Source organism: Perca fluviatilis, chromosome 17 (genome assembly GCF_010015445.1).
Source record: "Perca fluviatilis chromosome 17, GENO_Pfluv_1.0, whole genome shotgun sequence".
In the NCBI taxonomy this organism is placed as follows: domain Eukaryota; kingdom Metazoa; phylum Chordata; class Actinopteri; order Perciformes; family Percidae; genus Perca; species Perca fluviatilis.
This window is the reverse complement of record NC_053128.1, coordinates 14,560,335-14,577,886: the sequence shown is the minus strand read 5'-3', so window position 1 is coordinate 14,577,886 and position 17,552 is coordinate 14,560,335. Positions and strand designations below refer to the sequence as shown.

The window sequence follows — 17,552 nt, the reverse complement described above, 5'->3', positions numbered from 1 at the left end:
TGCAGTTACCAGTGTTTTTCCCCATAAAATCTACATAATTTTTTTATAATATACTGTATAAAATATCTGTATGCTTTATCTTTAAATCTGTGAAATGTTCATGAGCAAAACATGGTTGTTGACTGTACACATTCAAACTGTGCATGAGGGCGTTGGGGTTGTTTGGCTTTTGTTTTGGTTCTGAGAATAGGCCAGGTTCAAGCTTTGACACACAAAGAGCAGTTGAAGGAAGTATGAGAAATATGTCAACCAACCGGCCAGACGTAACTGCATACTCATCCCGTGACACCACAGTCCTGTTTTATCACTTCTACAAACTGAATCACCTGGTGATCAGCTGCCATGTCATTTACTTGTTGCAGACTTGGACACATGCAGAAACCACAGAGGATCTGTTGTGAATCACTGTATATTTCGTTATCGGTATGGCCTTTTGGTGCTACCACCAACACTACTGCTAGTAGTACTACTATGGCCTAGATGCATGTTTTATTTATTTTTTTATTATTTATTGGGGCTTTTCCACCTTCAATGGACAGGACAGCTAGGTGAAAAGGGGGAAAGAGAGAGGGAAGACATGCATCATCGAACCCTGGACCTCTGCGTCGACGCATAAACCTCCATGTATATGTGCGCTCACTCCACCAACTGAGCCAACCCAGCCACGCCTAGATGTATTTTAAAATGCAAAATAAATTACAGTGTGCCAAAGCATCAAATGAATATAATATGTCTGCTAGCTTATTGGCTCGATGATGACTAATCAGTTTGACCTTCTTGGCTTCAAGCAGAGATGTTAGCTTTTTCAACACTCCTTCCAGCCACAAAGTTAAAACAAATCTGGAAAGGCTCTCTTTTTAACAGTTTTACAAGTTTTTCCAAGAAACTTAACTTTTACTTACCTTCATTTCAAATCAAGTATCTGGAAAATAGGTCATGAATTTGCTTTTAAATGTATTGTTTTGGGGTTTTGGAAAACTGTATATTGTCTATATTCTTTAATCGCATGTTATACTCTGTGTATCATGTTTTACATAAAGAAAAGAAAAATGATGCTGCATGTTTTCTAATGCAATCTACATCTACAGTTTCATTCGTCATGGCATTTGTTTTGCAGACCATGTCACAATTAATTCCTTAATGCAATAACAAGGTGCTATTATGTGTTGGATATGATCCGTGGAAACGAGCTGGCTGTCAGGTAGCTACATAACATTGATGCAATGTAATAGATTTCTCATAGTTCTCATTCTTCCGGTCCTGAGCCCTCATTATCAACGATGTATATGAGCATGAATTGTGTATTGTGCTTTTTTACTTTAATTGTTGTAAATAAAGGGAACTAGTCACCAAAAGGAGAAGGGACTAATATACTGTAATGGACAACATTAGTTTATTGCAAATCGAAAAGCAGGACAGAACTGTCTATTTACTTTTTTTCAGACAGTTTAATCAAGTTCATGAAAAAAATAAATGTAATTTTTTTTAAATTGACTTACAATGCTAATGATTTAGGATGAATGCTGTAACACTTTCTTGCAGCATGTCTGCTGCTATCTGGTGTCCAATTAAAGTAACTCATAGAATAATCACTTTCTTTTATAACTGAATAAAGTGGTCCAGTGACAACTGTAAGCCTATAGCAAGAAGGTTCTTGTCTTAAATCCCAGCCATGTGTCTGGAGTTTTCATCATGTTTGGACAGGTTTTTCACACAGGTGCACAGGTTTCTTTAAGCAGTACAAAACATGTAGCTCAGGAAAACTACACATTCAATACTATGCCACCACAGATAGATTGTATGCTGACATACAGTACACAGTAGTCTGTGATATACCCCTCAGATTTCTGAATGAAAATGTGTAGCTTGAGTGGAGCTGAGGTGGAACAATAAAGACCGAACCAGTGTGGCCAGAGTGCAGTAGGCTGAGTCACCGGTCAATCAATCAAACTGATTATTTTTTTAAGATAGGTTACATACATTAGACAACGGCTAAAACCAGTAAATTAACCACTGATCATTGTAAAATGTTATTTATGTAACTGCAAAAAGATAACAAAGGCTGACTTCTGTATTCTGAAGTTATTACCAACAGTCTCCATTAGATGGCGATATTGTGTTCAGCCAGGCCAACTGATCACTCAATAAGAAGAATAAACATGCAAACCTCTAGAGATTATGAGGATGGAGGTGGTAATCCAATAGACTTTGACTGTATGAATGGAATGTTGAAAATTAGATGGTTGAAAAGCTATATGCAAAATCAAAATTTACTGTGGTCTTATATTCCCAATTGGATTTTTGAAAAAGTAGGTGGTATTGGCTTTCTTTTAAAATGTGATTTTGATGTTAAGAAACTTCCTATAAAATTGTCAGATTTTCACCAACAGGTCCTTCTGTATTGGAAACTAATATTCAAACATAATTTCACACCACACAATACACCTATTTGGAATAATAGATACATATTGATAAATAGAAAATCTTTTTTCATTCCAGAATGGTTTTCTAAAGGTGTCTGGGCAATTGCTCACTTTATGGATGTGGAAGGTAATATTTTACAACATGTTGAATTCTGTGACAAATTTCAAATCAAATGTACCCAAAAGAAGTTTAAACAGATTGTGAAAGCTCTCCCAGTATCACTTGTAGCTATGATTAAACAGGATATAATACACTCAAAAATCCTTCCCTCCTTAAGACAACTTTGTATTAATGGTATTAATCTTCAGAATTACAAATGCAATAACAAGTATATAAGAAATTCTTTACTTAATTGCCAAACAAGCTGTCTCAAAAGAGATTATATTCTCAAAGACTTTGGTAAAGAGACAATAAAAAAAATCAGATGTAATTATTTAAAATTTCCTCTCCCGCCAAAGGTGAAAGAAATGCAATTTAAAATTATGAATAGGATTTATCCGACTAATGATTTCTTAAAACAGAGATTTAAAATGGATGTAGGAAATTGTAGCTTTTGTGAAAATGAACCCGAAGACTTGGATCACCTTTTTTATTTGTGTGAAGTTATTCAAAGATTTTGGCTGGACCTTATTCAATTGCTTGTATCTAAAGGAATTCAGATAATGAACCTTTCAATTAATGATATAAAATTTGGTATTTTTCGCAATGATCATAATGATTTTGGCATTAACAATGTAATTTTGTTAAGTAAACATTTCATACACAAATGTCGTTTTCTCAAGATTAACCCTAATATCACTCATTGGAGGAATGAGTTGAAACTTTTCTATAAATCTTTACTGTTGATTAATAACAAGAATGCAGGGAAACTGGCTTCTTTTATAAACATTCTTATTGAATAATTGCCCTTTTGATTTGATTTGATTTATTTTTATTTTGAGTTTGTTTTATTATTATTATTTTTTTTTTTTTGTCAGATATATCATGCCCCATGTTCGTTTGTATGTTTATGTATGCTATATTTCTCCTACAATATGCTCAGTAAGCTTGTAATAAGATTTTATACTGTACCTGATTATGTTGTACCTGTTCTGTTAATTAAAATTAAATAAAAAAAAATTAAATAAAAAAAGAAAACATGCAAACCTCCATTAACTTTTACCTACCCCCCCAAAATAATTTTATTTCAATTACCAAAATAAAAATATAAATATTTTTTGTAATATTTATATTAAACATTTCACAGAGGGGTTGTCGGCTAAACTGGCAAGAAACCACACATTTTAAATGGTATTTTAGTCTGTAATCCTGCATAAAGATGCTGTTACTGATGAAGTTAGTCCTGATATCCCAGTATTGAACAGTTTTGGAGATGTAATGTCCTGTAACGTCAATCCCGTAAACCCGAGCGGAAGTTTGACTTTCCTGGGCAGGAAATTGTCAGCAGTGTTTTTGTTGCTAGTGGGGACTGTTGTGTTGTGAAAATGGCGACGCCTCGTCGCTCCTCTCAGCAGCAGCAGCAGCCAAGCTCCTTGCTGTCCTCTCCGCCCCGCGGCTCCTCTCTCCCTGTCACCCCGCCTGGCTCTCCGCCTGCACCCATCGATGATGCCACCCCGCTTTCCCGCGGAGCCGCGGACATTGCTGACGGTGAGGCAACCCCTGCCTCTCCCACCACCACCTCCCCAGCTCTGGCCCTCACCACCACCACCACCAGCAGCAGCAGCAGCAGTAGCAGTAGCAGCAGTGCTAGCTCCCCGACCACCACCGAGGGTAGCGGGACCAGCCCCGGCTCTACGCCCGACTCAGGCAGCGGTGACGCGTGCAGCAGCAGTAGCAGTAGCAGCAGCGGCAGTGGTGGTGGTGCAAACGGGGCTTTCAGGGAGCTGTTTGAAGCCTGTCGGAACGGGGATGTTTCACGGGTGAAGAAAGTCGTGAATGCGGTGAATGTGAACGCCAAAGACATGGCAGGACGCAAATCGACACCCTTGCATTTCGCTGCAGGTAAACATAACGGAAATCACCGTTTAAACCGACTAAATTGTTAGACTGTGCAGCTGGCGAGGTGCATTTAAGGTGTGGGAGTAACCAGAACGCAGCTAATAAACATTGGCTGACATTAGCCATTAGCTGTAAAACTGTTTTAGGATGATAAAAGTAATATCAACAGAAAATATATGAAATGCACTGTCAGCAAAGAAAAGTAACATTTTCAGAAAGCCTTTCATGTAACATATGTTAAGTTACCCTGTTGCACCCACTTTTTCACAGGTGCATTTACCATTGGTACATTTCATTATTTGTTTATTTCTGTTGTAAAAACAAATTTCCAATCTGTCTTATTCAAACTTTGTTTAAAACCTGAGCAGACCTCTTACGTGCAAGTCTAGTTATAAATTCCACCAGTGTAGAGGAAACATTTTTTTTATTTCTGCCATCCAATGCTACAGGCCAGTCACACCAGAATCCCAAAAAATAAAGTTCAAAAGGACATATTTAAAGGTGCTCTAAGCGATGTCATGCGTTTTTTAGGCTACAACATTTTTTTGTCACATACAGCAAACATCTTCTCACTATCTGCAAGCTGCCTGTCCCATGAACACACTGTAAAAAAAATGCGGTCTCTGTATACAGCCCAGACTCTACAAACGGCAACAAAAACAACCTGCACCAACCTGCACCACCAAACATAACAAACAGTGTTCCAGCCAATAACTGACAATAAGGATTTTTGGGGTGGGGGTTGGGGGCTTAGAGCACGGAAGGGAGGGGGAGGGGACAGGATAAGGAGGAGGGAGGGGCGAGCTAGCCTCATTTTGTTTGAAAATACTTCGTCAACAAGAAGTAACGTCACCCAACATCGCTTAGAGCACCTTCAAGTACAGTGTGGGCAGAGCAATTCCAGAATTTGAGTTACTGGCGCTGCAACTGTAATTGTGTTTCTTTTTTCTTTTCTTTTTAAATATTCACTTCAGCATTTCCTTTAGGATTTGTTTTAGCAGTGGGGGCAGGTCTGTCCGAACAACAACAACCTCTGAATAGTTCTACTTGTTGTTAAATTGCAATGTGAGCGGCAGCCAACGGGAGGTTCATTACATTGGCAGGATAATTTAAAACAGGGGTCTTCAACGTTTTTTAGGCCAAGGACCCCTTAACTGAAAGATAGACGGAGCAGGGACCCCCTACTACATATATCGTATAAAATTTAGTTGCATATTAAACTGGACCTACAATAACGTGTAGGGTGGCCTAAAGCCTTTGCACATACCTTTTCATGGTGCATACAATACTAATATAAGCTTTTAAAATAAATAAAAATGTTGGCATATTCATATATTTATACATCATGTTTTAATGTTAAAATGTGGTACAGTAAATCCTTAAGCTTAACTGAATCTGTGGATGACTACCTTATCTATAAGCCAAATGAAAAATATATATCTTTAATAATAATATGTCAGATTCATGTGTATATTTTCAGACATATCAGCATTTTACATTTAAAAAAAAAAAATCATTTAAAATTTAAAACATAAAAATTTTTAAACCATTGAACAATAATTTGGCGGCCCACCTGCAGGTACTCTGAGGACCCCCTGTTGAAGATCTGTGATTTAAAAGGCAACTGTGACTACATTTTTTTGTACAGCCCTATTTCTGATACCGTGCTGGCAGAAATTTTGCCATGGTGGGCCGCCACTACAAAATCAACATAGAGGAAACACTGCACTTAACAATAGTAGATGGAAAGATGATTGGCAATTTTCATTTTCTGAAAATGTGGAAAGATCTGTGCAACATTTAGGTAGAAACATACCTAAAAATAACCTTAAATCAGGGAAGGGCTGACATTTCACTTTATTAGTTAAAATTAGCATTGCAGCTGTACAGTAATTGGACAGTTGCTAAGTTGTTAAGACATGGATGCAAGTCCAACAGAAAGACATGATACAGCACTGACAAATCCCTATATTTATACAAGAATATCACTAGCATTAAAAAAAAGTTGTATTAAAAAAATATTAAAGTCTACGATCTTCTTAAATTAAAATACCCGACAACCCCTCGGGCAAATTGTACATGCACAATTAATGTTCAGAATATTAAAACCAGACCCATAAACCCTGTATATTCAGTCAGGCAGTTTACGGTCTGTGGCAGATGACCATTATCATTAAGTGTTTTTGTCAGCCAACGGAGTTTCCTCAAACTGCTTCAAAAGGTTTGCAAACATGCCTGCAATGAAACAGCCAAGGTGGTTTTAACTGAGACTTATCTATAAATGGAACATAACAAATGTCATATCTAAACATGAATTGCCTTTAGTTTAACCCAAGTCTGTACTTCATTTTTGCCACAAGCAAGACACATAGAAAAGACTCCATCATCTTGACAATATAATATTTCCTTTTTTTCATTTTTATCTTCACTGTACTTGTTCATGGATATGAAAAGTGCTCATCTTCTCTTCAGCTCCAAGCTTGACTGTTTTGAATTATTTTATCACACACACATCACACTGCAGCCACAAAAGATAAAAGAAGAAAAACTTGCGCGGCTGTTTTACATCTCAGGCCTTCCTAATCCTCAGCAACTTTAACAAGAATAGATTCTCTCGAATCCCACGGCACGTTTGTTGTGAAGACATAACAAGCTCCACTTGTACGGCACTTTCCCAAACAGCTGCCACGTGTCCCTTACAAAACAAATGAACAACATTAATAAATAGAAGAAAAAAAAGGCCAAAAGACAGTTTGGATTTAAGTATTAATTTTTAACTGGATACAAATACAGCAGCCTTGTGTTCAAGCTGTGCTGCTCCTTAATTTATCAGCCACTTTTATGAACGTAAATAAATGCTTCAGAGTTTCACAATATCTGGAAACTGCTCGCAAATCTTCTGTCCAAGTTACAGTTTGATTTAACTCTGCACAAAAGGTTATGTGCAAGAGTTTCTACTGGACATCACCGTACAATTCTTGTAACACCAATCTCTCTGATCCTTCTTCCTCGGTTCTCTTTATTTGCCCGCCTTCCCCCCTCTCTCCACTCCCAACTCTTTCTGAACTTCTCTCAGGTTTTGGGCGGAAAGATGTGGTGGACCACCTGCTTCAGACAGGCGCTAATGTGCACGCACGGGATGATGGGGGTCTGATCCCGCTTCACAACGCCTGCTCATTTGGTCACTCCGAGGTGAGACTTTGCACAGCAACCCTTTGATCTACTAGTATTGTTTTGGAGGTTTGTGCCTCTGCAGCATAGTAATTAGTGCAATAATGTATTTTTTGCAAAATTGGAGATGGAATTTTTTTTTACCGTGTAGTTACATGTTTTACTTGTTTTTGTTGTTGTTGTTGTTGTTTTTTTAGCATTTTGTACCTCCCTTGTGTTTGGATCTTTCCTACACCGTCATTATGCTTGTGCAGTTGTATAATAATCTTTGTTTTGGGCAGGAAAGCTCACTGAAGATACACAAATCCACATGAGTGCAGTTTAAGGGAGTGCGAGGACCCATTAGGGTGACACAAAGGGAAAAATGTGAGCCACTTTCTTCCAATATGCTTTTTGGAACAAAGTATAACAGTTTACGCTTTAGTAGACTGTAATGATTGTTGGTGGTGATAAAAAGATGGGAATGCAGAGATGAGCACAAGAATTGATGCGGTGGTAAAATCCAGAATGGATGGAGGAGTAAACTGTAATCAGTGTTTTTATGATAGCAAAAGATGATTCTTTCCAAACATGCAAATCTGCCCTGTTTGCATGTAAGATAATGTGCACAGTCAGCCTCAAGGATCACATTGAGAAAACCTGAACATTCACTGTCATTGCTACTTTGATATTCTGGTCATGCCGACGCATGGTTATGTTTTGAAATATCTATGACAGATGTGCTAATGCTTTTTTTCCTCCTGGCTGTTAACCACAGAGGTCTTTCGAATGTTTACAGTTTCGATTGTTTTAGAGGCTTTTAGAGCTTTCTTTGAGAGCACTTTGCACCCATGTTAGAAATGCACAGCGCTAATGCAACTGTGTGATCACAGTGATGATTAGTGTTGTGATGAGAATAAACGCAGTCCAATCTGAAACCAATCACTCAGCCACTACACTGTTGCACCTCTGAAAGTGGTCGTTTGCCTTGCTTTTATGTTTTTGGTTTAAGTGGGATTTTGTAGTGGGTGGCAGTGCAAGCCAAGGTCAGGTTCTAGCTCTCGTGTTGTGGAATACTGTATCTCTGCTGGAAAATGAAGCATTAAACCCTTATGGAGCAGGTTGCTGACTGAAGTAAAATGAGTATCTGGGCATCTTGTTACACAATTCAGGGTAAGATGGAGCACATTGGTGCAGGCATTGTTGAGAGAAGATTCTGTTACATGAGGAAAATGTTTTTTTTAGAAAAACAGTTGATCCTCCAATTTTCCCGAATCCCCAATCAGGTAGTGAAAGTATAATTTTCTTATCACTTCCAAAACTCAGGTATTATATTTTAGAGATGGTCCGATACCATTTTTTGCTTCCCGATACCGATTCTGATACCTGAACTTGCGTATCGGCCGATACAGAGTACCGATCCGATACCAGTGTGTCATATATTTTATTATGTTTTAACAATTTTATACTACTATCCCTGTATGGATGGGATATTATTTCTATCTTTGTTGTCTGTCTGGCTCAGGTTAAACTCAACAAAGACAAACAATGAATGTCACAGAACTTTCTTTTATTATGCAGTTTGACAGTCAGTTATAATGGAAAAAGAACATAAATAAATTACTTTAACGTAGGTTTTCTTTAGGGCTTTAATACGTGGTATTGGATCGGTGCATAAACTCCAGTACTTTCCGATACCAGCGTTTTAGGCAGCATAGGAGCCGATACCAGTATCGGTATCGGCTCCGATACTGCCTAAAATATTTATATTTGCAACTACCACCAAGATCTATTATATTTGCACTAATATTGGAAAAGTTCAAATTATCCCAGTCCTAGTTGTGTAAAAAGCAAAGGGGGTTCAAACTCGGGCCACTGTGGTAAGGACTGGGCCATGGTACATGGAGCGCACACTCAACCAGGTGAGCTAGGGCGCCCCAAAAGCAGCATAGATTTATCTTACAGTTAGGCCTGTAACAATTATTATAAAATTGTCAAATCGTTGTTGTTTTTTTCTTACTTACACGGTTAATTTGTTTAACCGCAATTAATTGCTATTACAAGCTTAGGTCGGGAAAACTATATAATACTGTACTATTGTCAATTTTATGTTGATTAAAAAAAAAAGACAATGTGTTTATGATTATAAAGAGGCGTGGTTTACTTCAAAGGCAAAGTGTATTTGTGTTACTACATTATCTGGGTCTCTTAACAGCGATATAACCAAAAATTGTGTCCTGGGATTTATTCAAAACTTTAATTTGTTTGGAAAAGTAATAAATAACATTTTCAAATTTGACTGAAAGAGACAATTAATATTATTTATTTATTTTTTAAGATAATTTTTGGGGCATTTGTAGGCCTTTATTGTTATAGGACAGCTGAAGAAATGAAAGGGGAGAGAGAGGGGGGAATGACACGCAGCAAAGGGCCGCAGATCGGAGCCGAACCCGGGCCCGCTGCGTCGATGAGTTAACCTCCACATATGGGCGCCCGCTCCACCAACTGAGCTATCCGGGCGCCCATCACAATTATTTCTAAGACTAATTGTACAGCAACATTCGGAATTGTTACAGGTCTACGTACAGGGTAAGTAGCGTTAGCAGGCTGTCAATGCTAAGACAGTGTTTGCTGAACTTACTAGCTTGAGTAAAGGAAAAATTAACCATGGGGAAAAAAACACCTGGGGTTTGATGTTTTGTGCCAAATAAAGAGTGAATGCAGAAAGTTCTAAATGATGTTTTCAGGTGGTGTCCTTGTTGCTGTGTCAGGGGGCCGACCCCAACGCTCGAGACAACTGGAACTACACGCCGCTCCATGAAGCTGCCATCAAGGGCAAGATAGATGTCTGTATAGGTAAGCACAGAAAACCACACACTGCAAATATTGTGAGCTAAATAAACATGAGTGCGTATCAACTGATTTGCAAGATGTCCGATTACATAGTAAGCATTAGTATGTTTACAATATATTGTCTAGTGGCATTTGGAGTTTTTTTCTTGAGTGTCTGTTGAGACTGAATTGCCCGTGTGAGCAGAGCAGAAACAGAAAACATCCAGCAATGTCACTGGTTGCCACAATGGTTCCCGGAGTGCCATCATTCCTTTGTGTGCAATAAAAGTCAGCGGTTGTTCTGGGACATTGCTAAATATGTTTCATTATGTGCGGTGATATTGCTGTGGTGAATTTATAGATATTAAATCCTCTATTGGTTTTGAAGTCTGGTGTTTGTGTGTACCTTTTGATTTAAATGTCTCCTCCTCCGCTCCCTCCAGAGTCGCAACCTGGAGTTCTGTATAATCACAGTCATTTTAGAAACTATAATAAACCACAGGCAGACTCTACGCTATTATTTTCCATTAAGCATAAAGCAGCAAATAAGCTGTAAATTGCAATAACTCTGTTACTGTCTAGTCTTAAGCCCACACAGGGGAGAAAAGGGCATAGATATCTTTGTCTTACAATATATGAGCTCCCAACAACAACGTTTTTTTTTTTTTTTTCATTTTAAAAGTGAAACAACACCACAGGCTCAGTTCAGAAAGGACAGCAGCAGTTGATCTTTACAGGTGAATTGGAAAATAGAACGGCAGTATTACGATCCCTGAGGAAAATTTGAAGTAGACAAGATGCGTCACAGCATGAAAGGCGTCTGAGCAGTAAGTTGTAGGGTAATCTTCATGATCTTAATGGAAAAGCATTGCTCAGTGTGAGCGGCAATAAAGAATGACTGCAATGATAGTCGGCGTCACCCAGCTGCCGGCATCAGTCTTTAGTGCTTAGCGACAACAAAAAGTTGCTCCAGTCCTTTTTTAGGTCTACAAAAAGCTGCCACAGCATGTCTGCGCCCTGAATGACTGCATAGCAACAGAGGGCTTTGTGGAGCTCTGAAAATCACCAGACAAAACGTCGTCCTGTTGTCAGGGCTGACACCTGTCATTGATTTATCAATAATTATGAAGGGGCACTTATCTTTTGTTGTCTGTTAATGCATAATGTGCATATATTGACTTTGACTTTATTTGTTCATGCTTGCTGTTGATTTTCAATCTGAGCAGTGCTTAACATCAAAAGCCGTTGAAAATGGCCCTTTAGAAATAAGACAGAAAATCTAAACGCAACAGAAACTTCACTTGAACACCACAATACAAAGAATACAGAATAAAAAGACGGGACATAATTCAGTATGATGACACGCTATGTTGTGATTCAGGATGCCTAATTAAACAGCTTGACTGCTGCGTGCAAAACTGACTCCCTCAGTTGTTGTTTTTGTAGCTCTCTTCCAGCTTGTTGTAACCTCTCAATGGGTAAGAATGACTCCTACAAAGACATTTGTTCTTGTTGCACTTACAAGTGATTCCCTAATTCTCTCGAATGAAATATAAGTGGTTTAGACCTCTTGTGTTCCTCTCTGCACAGGAGGAAAAACACTTCATCTCAATTAATTTGATTTGGAGTTTAAATACGATATCAAAATCAACTTTTTTTTTTTTTAAGATATTATGGTTTTGTCATAGTAGCATGGCCTTTAAAGCTGTTGACTTGGTGCTAGGCAAATTCTCACAGCTGCCTCATCTAAATTATGAACCGCTTTGCTGAAGCAAGTTGTGTTTTACCGGCAGTTCTCTAATGACATGTCGCTTTTAGCTTATGAATATTTTTCTAATAGTTTCCTCTAATACAACTGCTGACACTGCTAAATTTGTCACATTTCCGTCTGATTATTTCCATCAGTGGGACTTAAGCTTACTTATTCATTTTCATGAATAAAACCTTCCCACAAATGGAGCAGAACAGGCAGTCTTATATAGCAATATAGGGGTGTTGAACATCCTTATGTTTAAATCTCACAAACACTCCTCAAAGGTGGCATTCTTCAAGCTGAAAAGAGCGATTTCTGACAAGTTTGTGCAGTTAACAACAAGAAAAACAAGAAAGTTTGTTAAATCCTGATTTTAAATTCTCTTGCATGAGGCCCATCGTCTTGGAGTTACAATCAGCAGGTCATGCAGAGGATGTTGTGATTGCGGCCACCACTTATCCAAACACGCTTAGGCTAATTTAGTTACGCTCTACAACAATATTATGGTGACATTCTGGGGATCATGTCATTGAAGGACACAGACAATTCAACCTGGTTGTCATGCATCGCTCTGATACGCCCAGTAGTAAGCATGACTGAGTGCCGTCATGTCGGAGCACTTCCAGCTTAGGAAAATAAAGTCTGACACATTTTGTGAAGAAAGAGGATAATAAATATGTTATTTGCTACCAGTACAAAAAGCAAATATCTTCAGGTCACGTTACCAATTTGGGAGATAATTTGAAAAGCTGGCACCTTCACTGCTCCCACTCTAAAGCAACACATTTGGCTCCCATCTGGCACAAAAGAAAACTACTGGCATCCCCTGACTGCAGCAGCAGGGGGGGACGTTTTTCTGCATTACCATACAACAATAAGACAACTGACAAAACAAAGAATCAGAAATCAGAATCAGAAAGGGTTTTAATGCCAAGTACGTTTTTTAACACATACAAGGAATTTGTTTTGGTGTTGTTGGTGCACATCGCACATTCTCTAAATGGAATATTAAACAATTTAAGTATAGGTATAAACAATATAAGTATATTTACACAGTATGTATTAAATTAAAAATAAAGATAGAAATACAGAGCAAAGAGCATTACAGCAGAGGCTATATAAATTACTATTTATTTAAATGGAGTCGGGTGGGTTTGGCAATAGCGATTCCGGGGGTGTTTCATGTTCAAGTGGACCTATTATATAGCATTTCCAGGTTCATACTTGTATTTTGTGATTGTGATGTTTACATGCTTTAATGTTCAAAAATGTGTTATACTGCCTATGGCTGCCTCACCTGTAATCACCCTCTGTATGAGACGCTCTGTTGCAGGGCCTGTCTCTTACAAGCCCCCCTCCAGAAAAAGCCTGCTCTGATTGGCCAGCGGATGTCCGTGTGTCTCTGAACCTCTGCTGTGTTGTTTCGCTCCGGAGCCTGAGACTGTCTGCAATGGAGTGTATAGCAGGACTTTCCATCGTGAAAAACGCCAATAAATGCTTCTAAACCAAATACTACACAACCCGACACGTTCCAGCAGTAATGTGACCCGAAATTGGGGAGAAATGACCAACATTGGCCGCCAAGATTACAGCTATCTGGCGTTAGCATGCAGCTACATGCGACAATGTTAACACAACAGTAGCTTAAAAAAAACACTCCAGTCCTGCCTGGCTGGAGCAGATGACCAGTCATAGAAGACCGTCTTGGAGTTGCGTAACACTTAGCTGAGAGTAGAAAAAACTGTTGTACTGTAACTGTGAACAGTTGGAAATCTGAACATTTTTGCTCACGGGGATTTCTCTGTAAAACGTTTACCTCATTATTTGAATGAAAATCCAACATTATGACATTAAAAAAATGACAGGAAATACGGAAAAGCATAATAGTTCCACTTTAAACAAAAATGATCAACAAAAAGGTTGACATCTGTAGGGATCATTTCTATAATGTTGTCAGACACTTAGAATAATAATCTGAACATGTCAGTGGCAATTTTTGTGGACGTAAATTGACGGTGTGCAATTGCCCATTAACGTTACATTGTATCTTGTTTCGCCTCTGCAGAATGCAGCGGTCTTCAATACTGGACCAATGTCAAAGATTGTTGTTCCCATCAGACACTTGGACACAAAAACATGCATTTTTATGTTTGATTTACATACTAAAGCATGTAAACAAAAAACACATGACCTCAAGTGGCTTGATTATTGGACAGAGTTTTCGTAGCCTGTCATCCTGCCAGGTTTGAGATTTGATGCAGAATGAGAGTGAAATCAAGTCTGATTGGACTCTATATTTTCGTTGGTGTTCAGACAACTTGAAAACTTGTAAAATTTGTAAAAAATGAATCTGTCATTACCAGACTTGCATCTCTTCCAGCTCAAGGGCTGGAGAAAATCTCATTGACAAACTTGGGATAAGAAGCTCTTGGAAATCCTAAAGCAGCCATACGATTGGCTCTGAGTTTAATAACCCACCGCCTCCATAAATGTCAGTTCAGTGCACGGATTAAATTTGTCTTTAGTTCTCCGCAGCGTCATTTTACTGTTTATTGACCCTTTCCTGAATTTCTCCAGATGTCAGTAAAGTGAATGAGATGTCAATGCAGATTGTTTGGTTTTTATAAACCACTGCATAATCACTGATTTTGTGTTGTATAAATATACTTCATATCTATCTCCTTATACCCTTAAACATCTTATATTTATGTATGTTATTAACCATTGTTAAATATTTGGATTGGATTGAATTGTGAGATGCCTTGTCTGTTGCGTGGCAGGTTAAGACGGTTACATTGGTTAAATTACGATAAGATACTATTTAAGTATGAACAATCATTTAAGTTATTGGTTAAGCAATCTATATTTTTTCTTTGCTAAAACATTCCCCAGAAATGTCTGAAAATTGCCCATCACAATTTCTCAGTGCCCCAGGTGAAGTCCTCAAAATGGCTTGGTTTGTACAACTAACGGCCCTGAACCCAAAGATATTAAATGTGCAATGATATAAAACAGGAAAGAAGTGTCATCCTCACATTTAAGAGGCTGAAAGCAGTCGATGTTTGACACTTTTCCTGGATAAATGAAATGATCTATTATCAAAATCATTGTTGATTATATTTCTATTGATAATAGTAATAACTAATCGTCTCAGGACTACATTGGTGTAGACATCCTGTCAGTTTCAGATGTTTCTTGCATTTATTTGTAGGCTAATGCTCTGCAGCTCTGCTTTCTCAGTTTCTAGTCAGTTCAGTTTTTTCTAACAGTGCTAGCACAGGAAAAATTGTTTATCTTGCCCAAATAAGTGCCTTTAGCGCTTTGCCTAAATGTGTGTAAAACTGGCAACAAAGCCAACATGTCTAAATGTAAATTTAGACCAACTAAAAGCCATGTTCACAGAAAGGCATTTCTTTCCAAATTTTTCACATTTCACATTTGAACAACACCTCAGATGAGAAAGTCTAAGAAAATCTGTATGTCTGTGATTTTATTAAAATTGTGTATAAGTTACTTACTGATGGGAAATAGAAGTTGCAGATAATACAGATAATAATAATAAGATACAGTAACTGTTGCAAATCTGACATTGTCCTGAAAAGTAGTCGTGTCCAAAAAGGGGATTTAGGTTGTTCAGAGAGGGCTTTTGCAGGTATTACTGACAATCTGTACTTGTTGTACTAGTCTTGTGAAACAATGGTACAGACTGACTGGATTTGTAAACTACTCACAGTGTGTGGCTGTGCCTCAGACTGTCATTTCCCTCCCTGCCTCACTATGGGCATATCTTTATTGTGTGTGTGTGTGTGTGTGTGTGTGTGTGTGTGCTTGCTCGCTTATGGGATTGGTGCAGAGCTAAATCATATTTTTGTTGAGGGGTGAGTGGGTGACTAAGGTCTGCGTCAGTGCTGGGGCAGAGGCACACACATGTGCATGCACGTGCACATACAAACGCATTGCATTACACACAAACCTGGTTATCTTCCTCTTCTCCCCTCCTCTCTGCTGGGTTTGAGCAGAGTAATTTGAGGTGTACACAAGTCAAAGAGCATGTGCACTGGGAACGGCTCAGCAATCACAATAGTTGGATGAGAGATGGAGAGGAAGGCAGTGCGTGTTGACATTAGTGCCCTCGAAACGGCTAATTTACAAAAAAACTGAGCGCAGGCAGTTTGTTATTCAAGTCATACCTGTTCAGTAGTCGCATGACTCTTCTCTCCTGCTTTCCTTTTCTTTTTTTCTCCTCTCCTCTGCTCTCCTCTCCTCTGTATTTACTACTCCCGGCTCTCTCTCCCTCTCTAATGCACACAAACACTCTTGTTTTGTTTTGCTCTCCCTCCTCTCTTTTCGTCCTCTACCTCTCCCATCCTCTCTGACTCTCATTCCCCCTCCCCTCCCACCCCCTCCCCTCTTCCTTTCTCCTCTCTCATCTTGCTCTCCGCTGCATCGCTCAGTCAGTCGGAGAGGCGAGAGTCTCTCCACTCGCACTGCCTGCCTCGTCGCTGCTGCTGCCTCGATTAGCTGTAGCCACTCATCTCTCCCTTCCTCACTCATTTCTATTTATTTTCTCAGCTAAACCATAGCCTTCCCCTGCTGCTCCATGGAGGTGTGATGTGTTTTGTAGCTGGTCACGTAGCCACTTTGTAAGGTCCACTGTTTATCTGGCGGTGTGGTGTAGCGTAGCTTTCGCTGCTCTTGTTGTGGCATGTCTGTTTACATCAGCAGCATGGCTCGTAGGGCAGGGGCAGCCAGGGGCAGCAGAGAGAGCAGCGCTAGCAACAGAGGTGGAGCAGCCGGAGAAGGAGGAGGAGAGAAATGTGGAGCAGGAAGTACAGCGCGAGACACAGCCAGAGGTGGAGAAACGGGAGAGATAGCAGAGGAGCAAGTGGGAGAAAAAGGACGAGGTCCAGGAAGAGCAGTTTTTGGACCAGGATGTGGTTCAGCAGCAGCAGCAGGAGGAACAGCAGGAGGGGGAGGACTAGGGAGAGGTGTGTGTCGGGGAGTTTGCATGTCAGTCCAGGAGCTCAGCTACTGTCTGTGTCTGCCCTGTTGTTGTACAGTGTTACTGCAGCATGGTGCCGACCCCAACATCCGCAACACTGACGGCAAGTCGGCCCTGGACCTGGCTGAACCCTCCGCCAAGGCTGTGCTCACAGGTCAGTCTCCTGTTTGTATATCAGTCTATCAAATGACACACACACACACACACACACACACACACACACACACACACACACACACACACACACACACACACACACACACACACACACACACACACCAGTATATGTCTGTGGCTTGTATTCTGTCGCCGATTGCAATACCTGTCCTGTTCTAAGTTTCTTGTCTGCCTTTCTCTCGTCCTGTATTTTTCTCAAAGGATGCACATTTCCAC

The 17,552-nt window shown here is 39.4% G+C and overlaps 1 protein-coding gene across 2 annotated transcripts in view; it reads left to right on the top strand.

Moving 5' to 3' along the window:
• The first annotated feature begins 3,862 nt into the window (after positions 1–3,862).
• tnksa (tankyrase, TRF1-interacting ankyrin-related ADP-ribose polymerase a) overlaps positions 3,863–17,552 on the top strand; it is an 81,895-nt gene continuing 68,205 nt past the window's right edge. The window contains exons 1-4 of one of the 2 annotated variants that reach the window (XM_039779904.1): positions 3,863–4,425; positions 7,499–7,614; positions 10,320–10,428; positions 17,218–17,313. In XM_039779904.1, coding sequence (XP_039635838.1) covers positions 3,909–4,425; positions 7,499–7,614; positions 10,320–10,428; positions 17,218–17,313 — 838 coding nt within the window. In that variant the 5' untranslated portion in view covers positions 3,863–3,908. The remainder of the gene's footprint in view (positions 4,426–7,498; positions 7,615–10,319; positions 10,429–17,217; positions 17,314–17,552) is intronic. The other variant, XM_039779905.1, reaches the window with a different exon arrangement.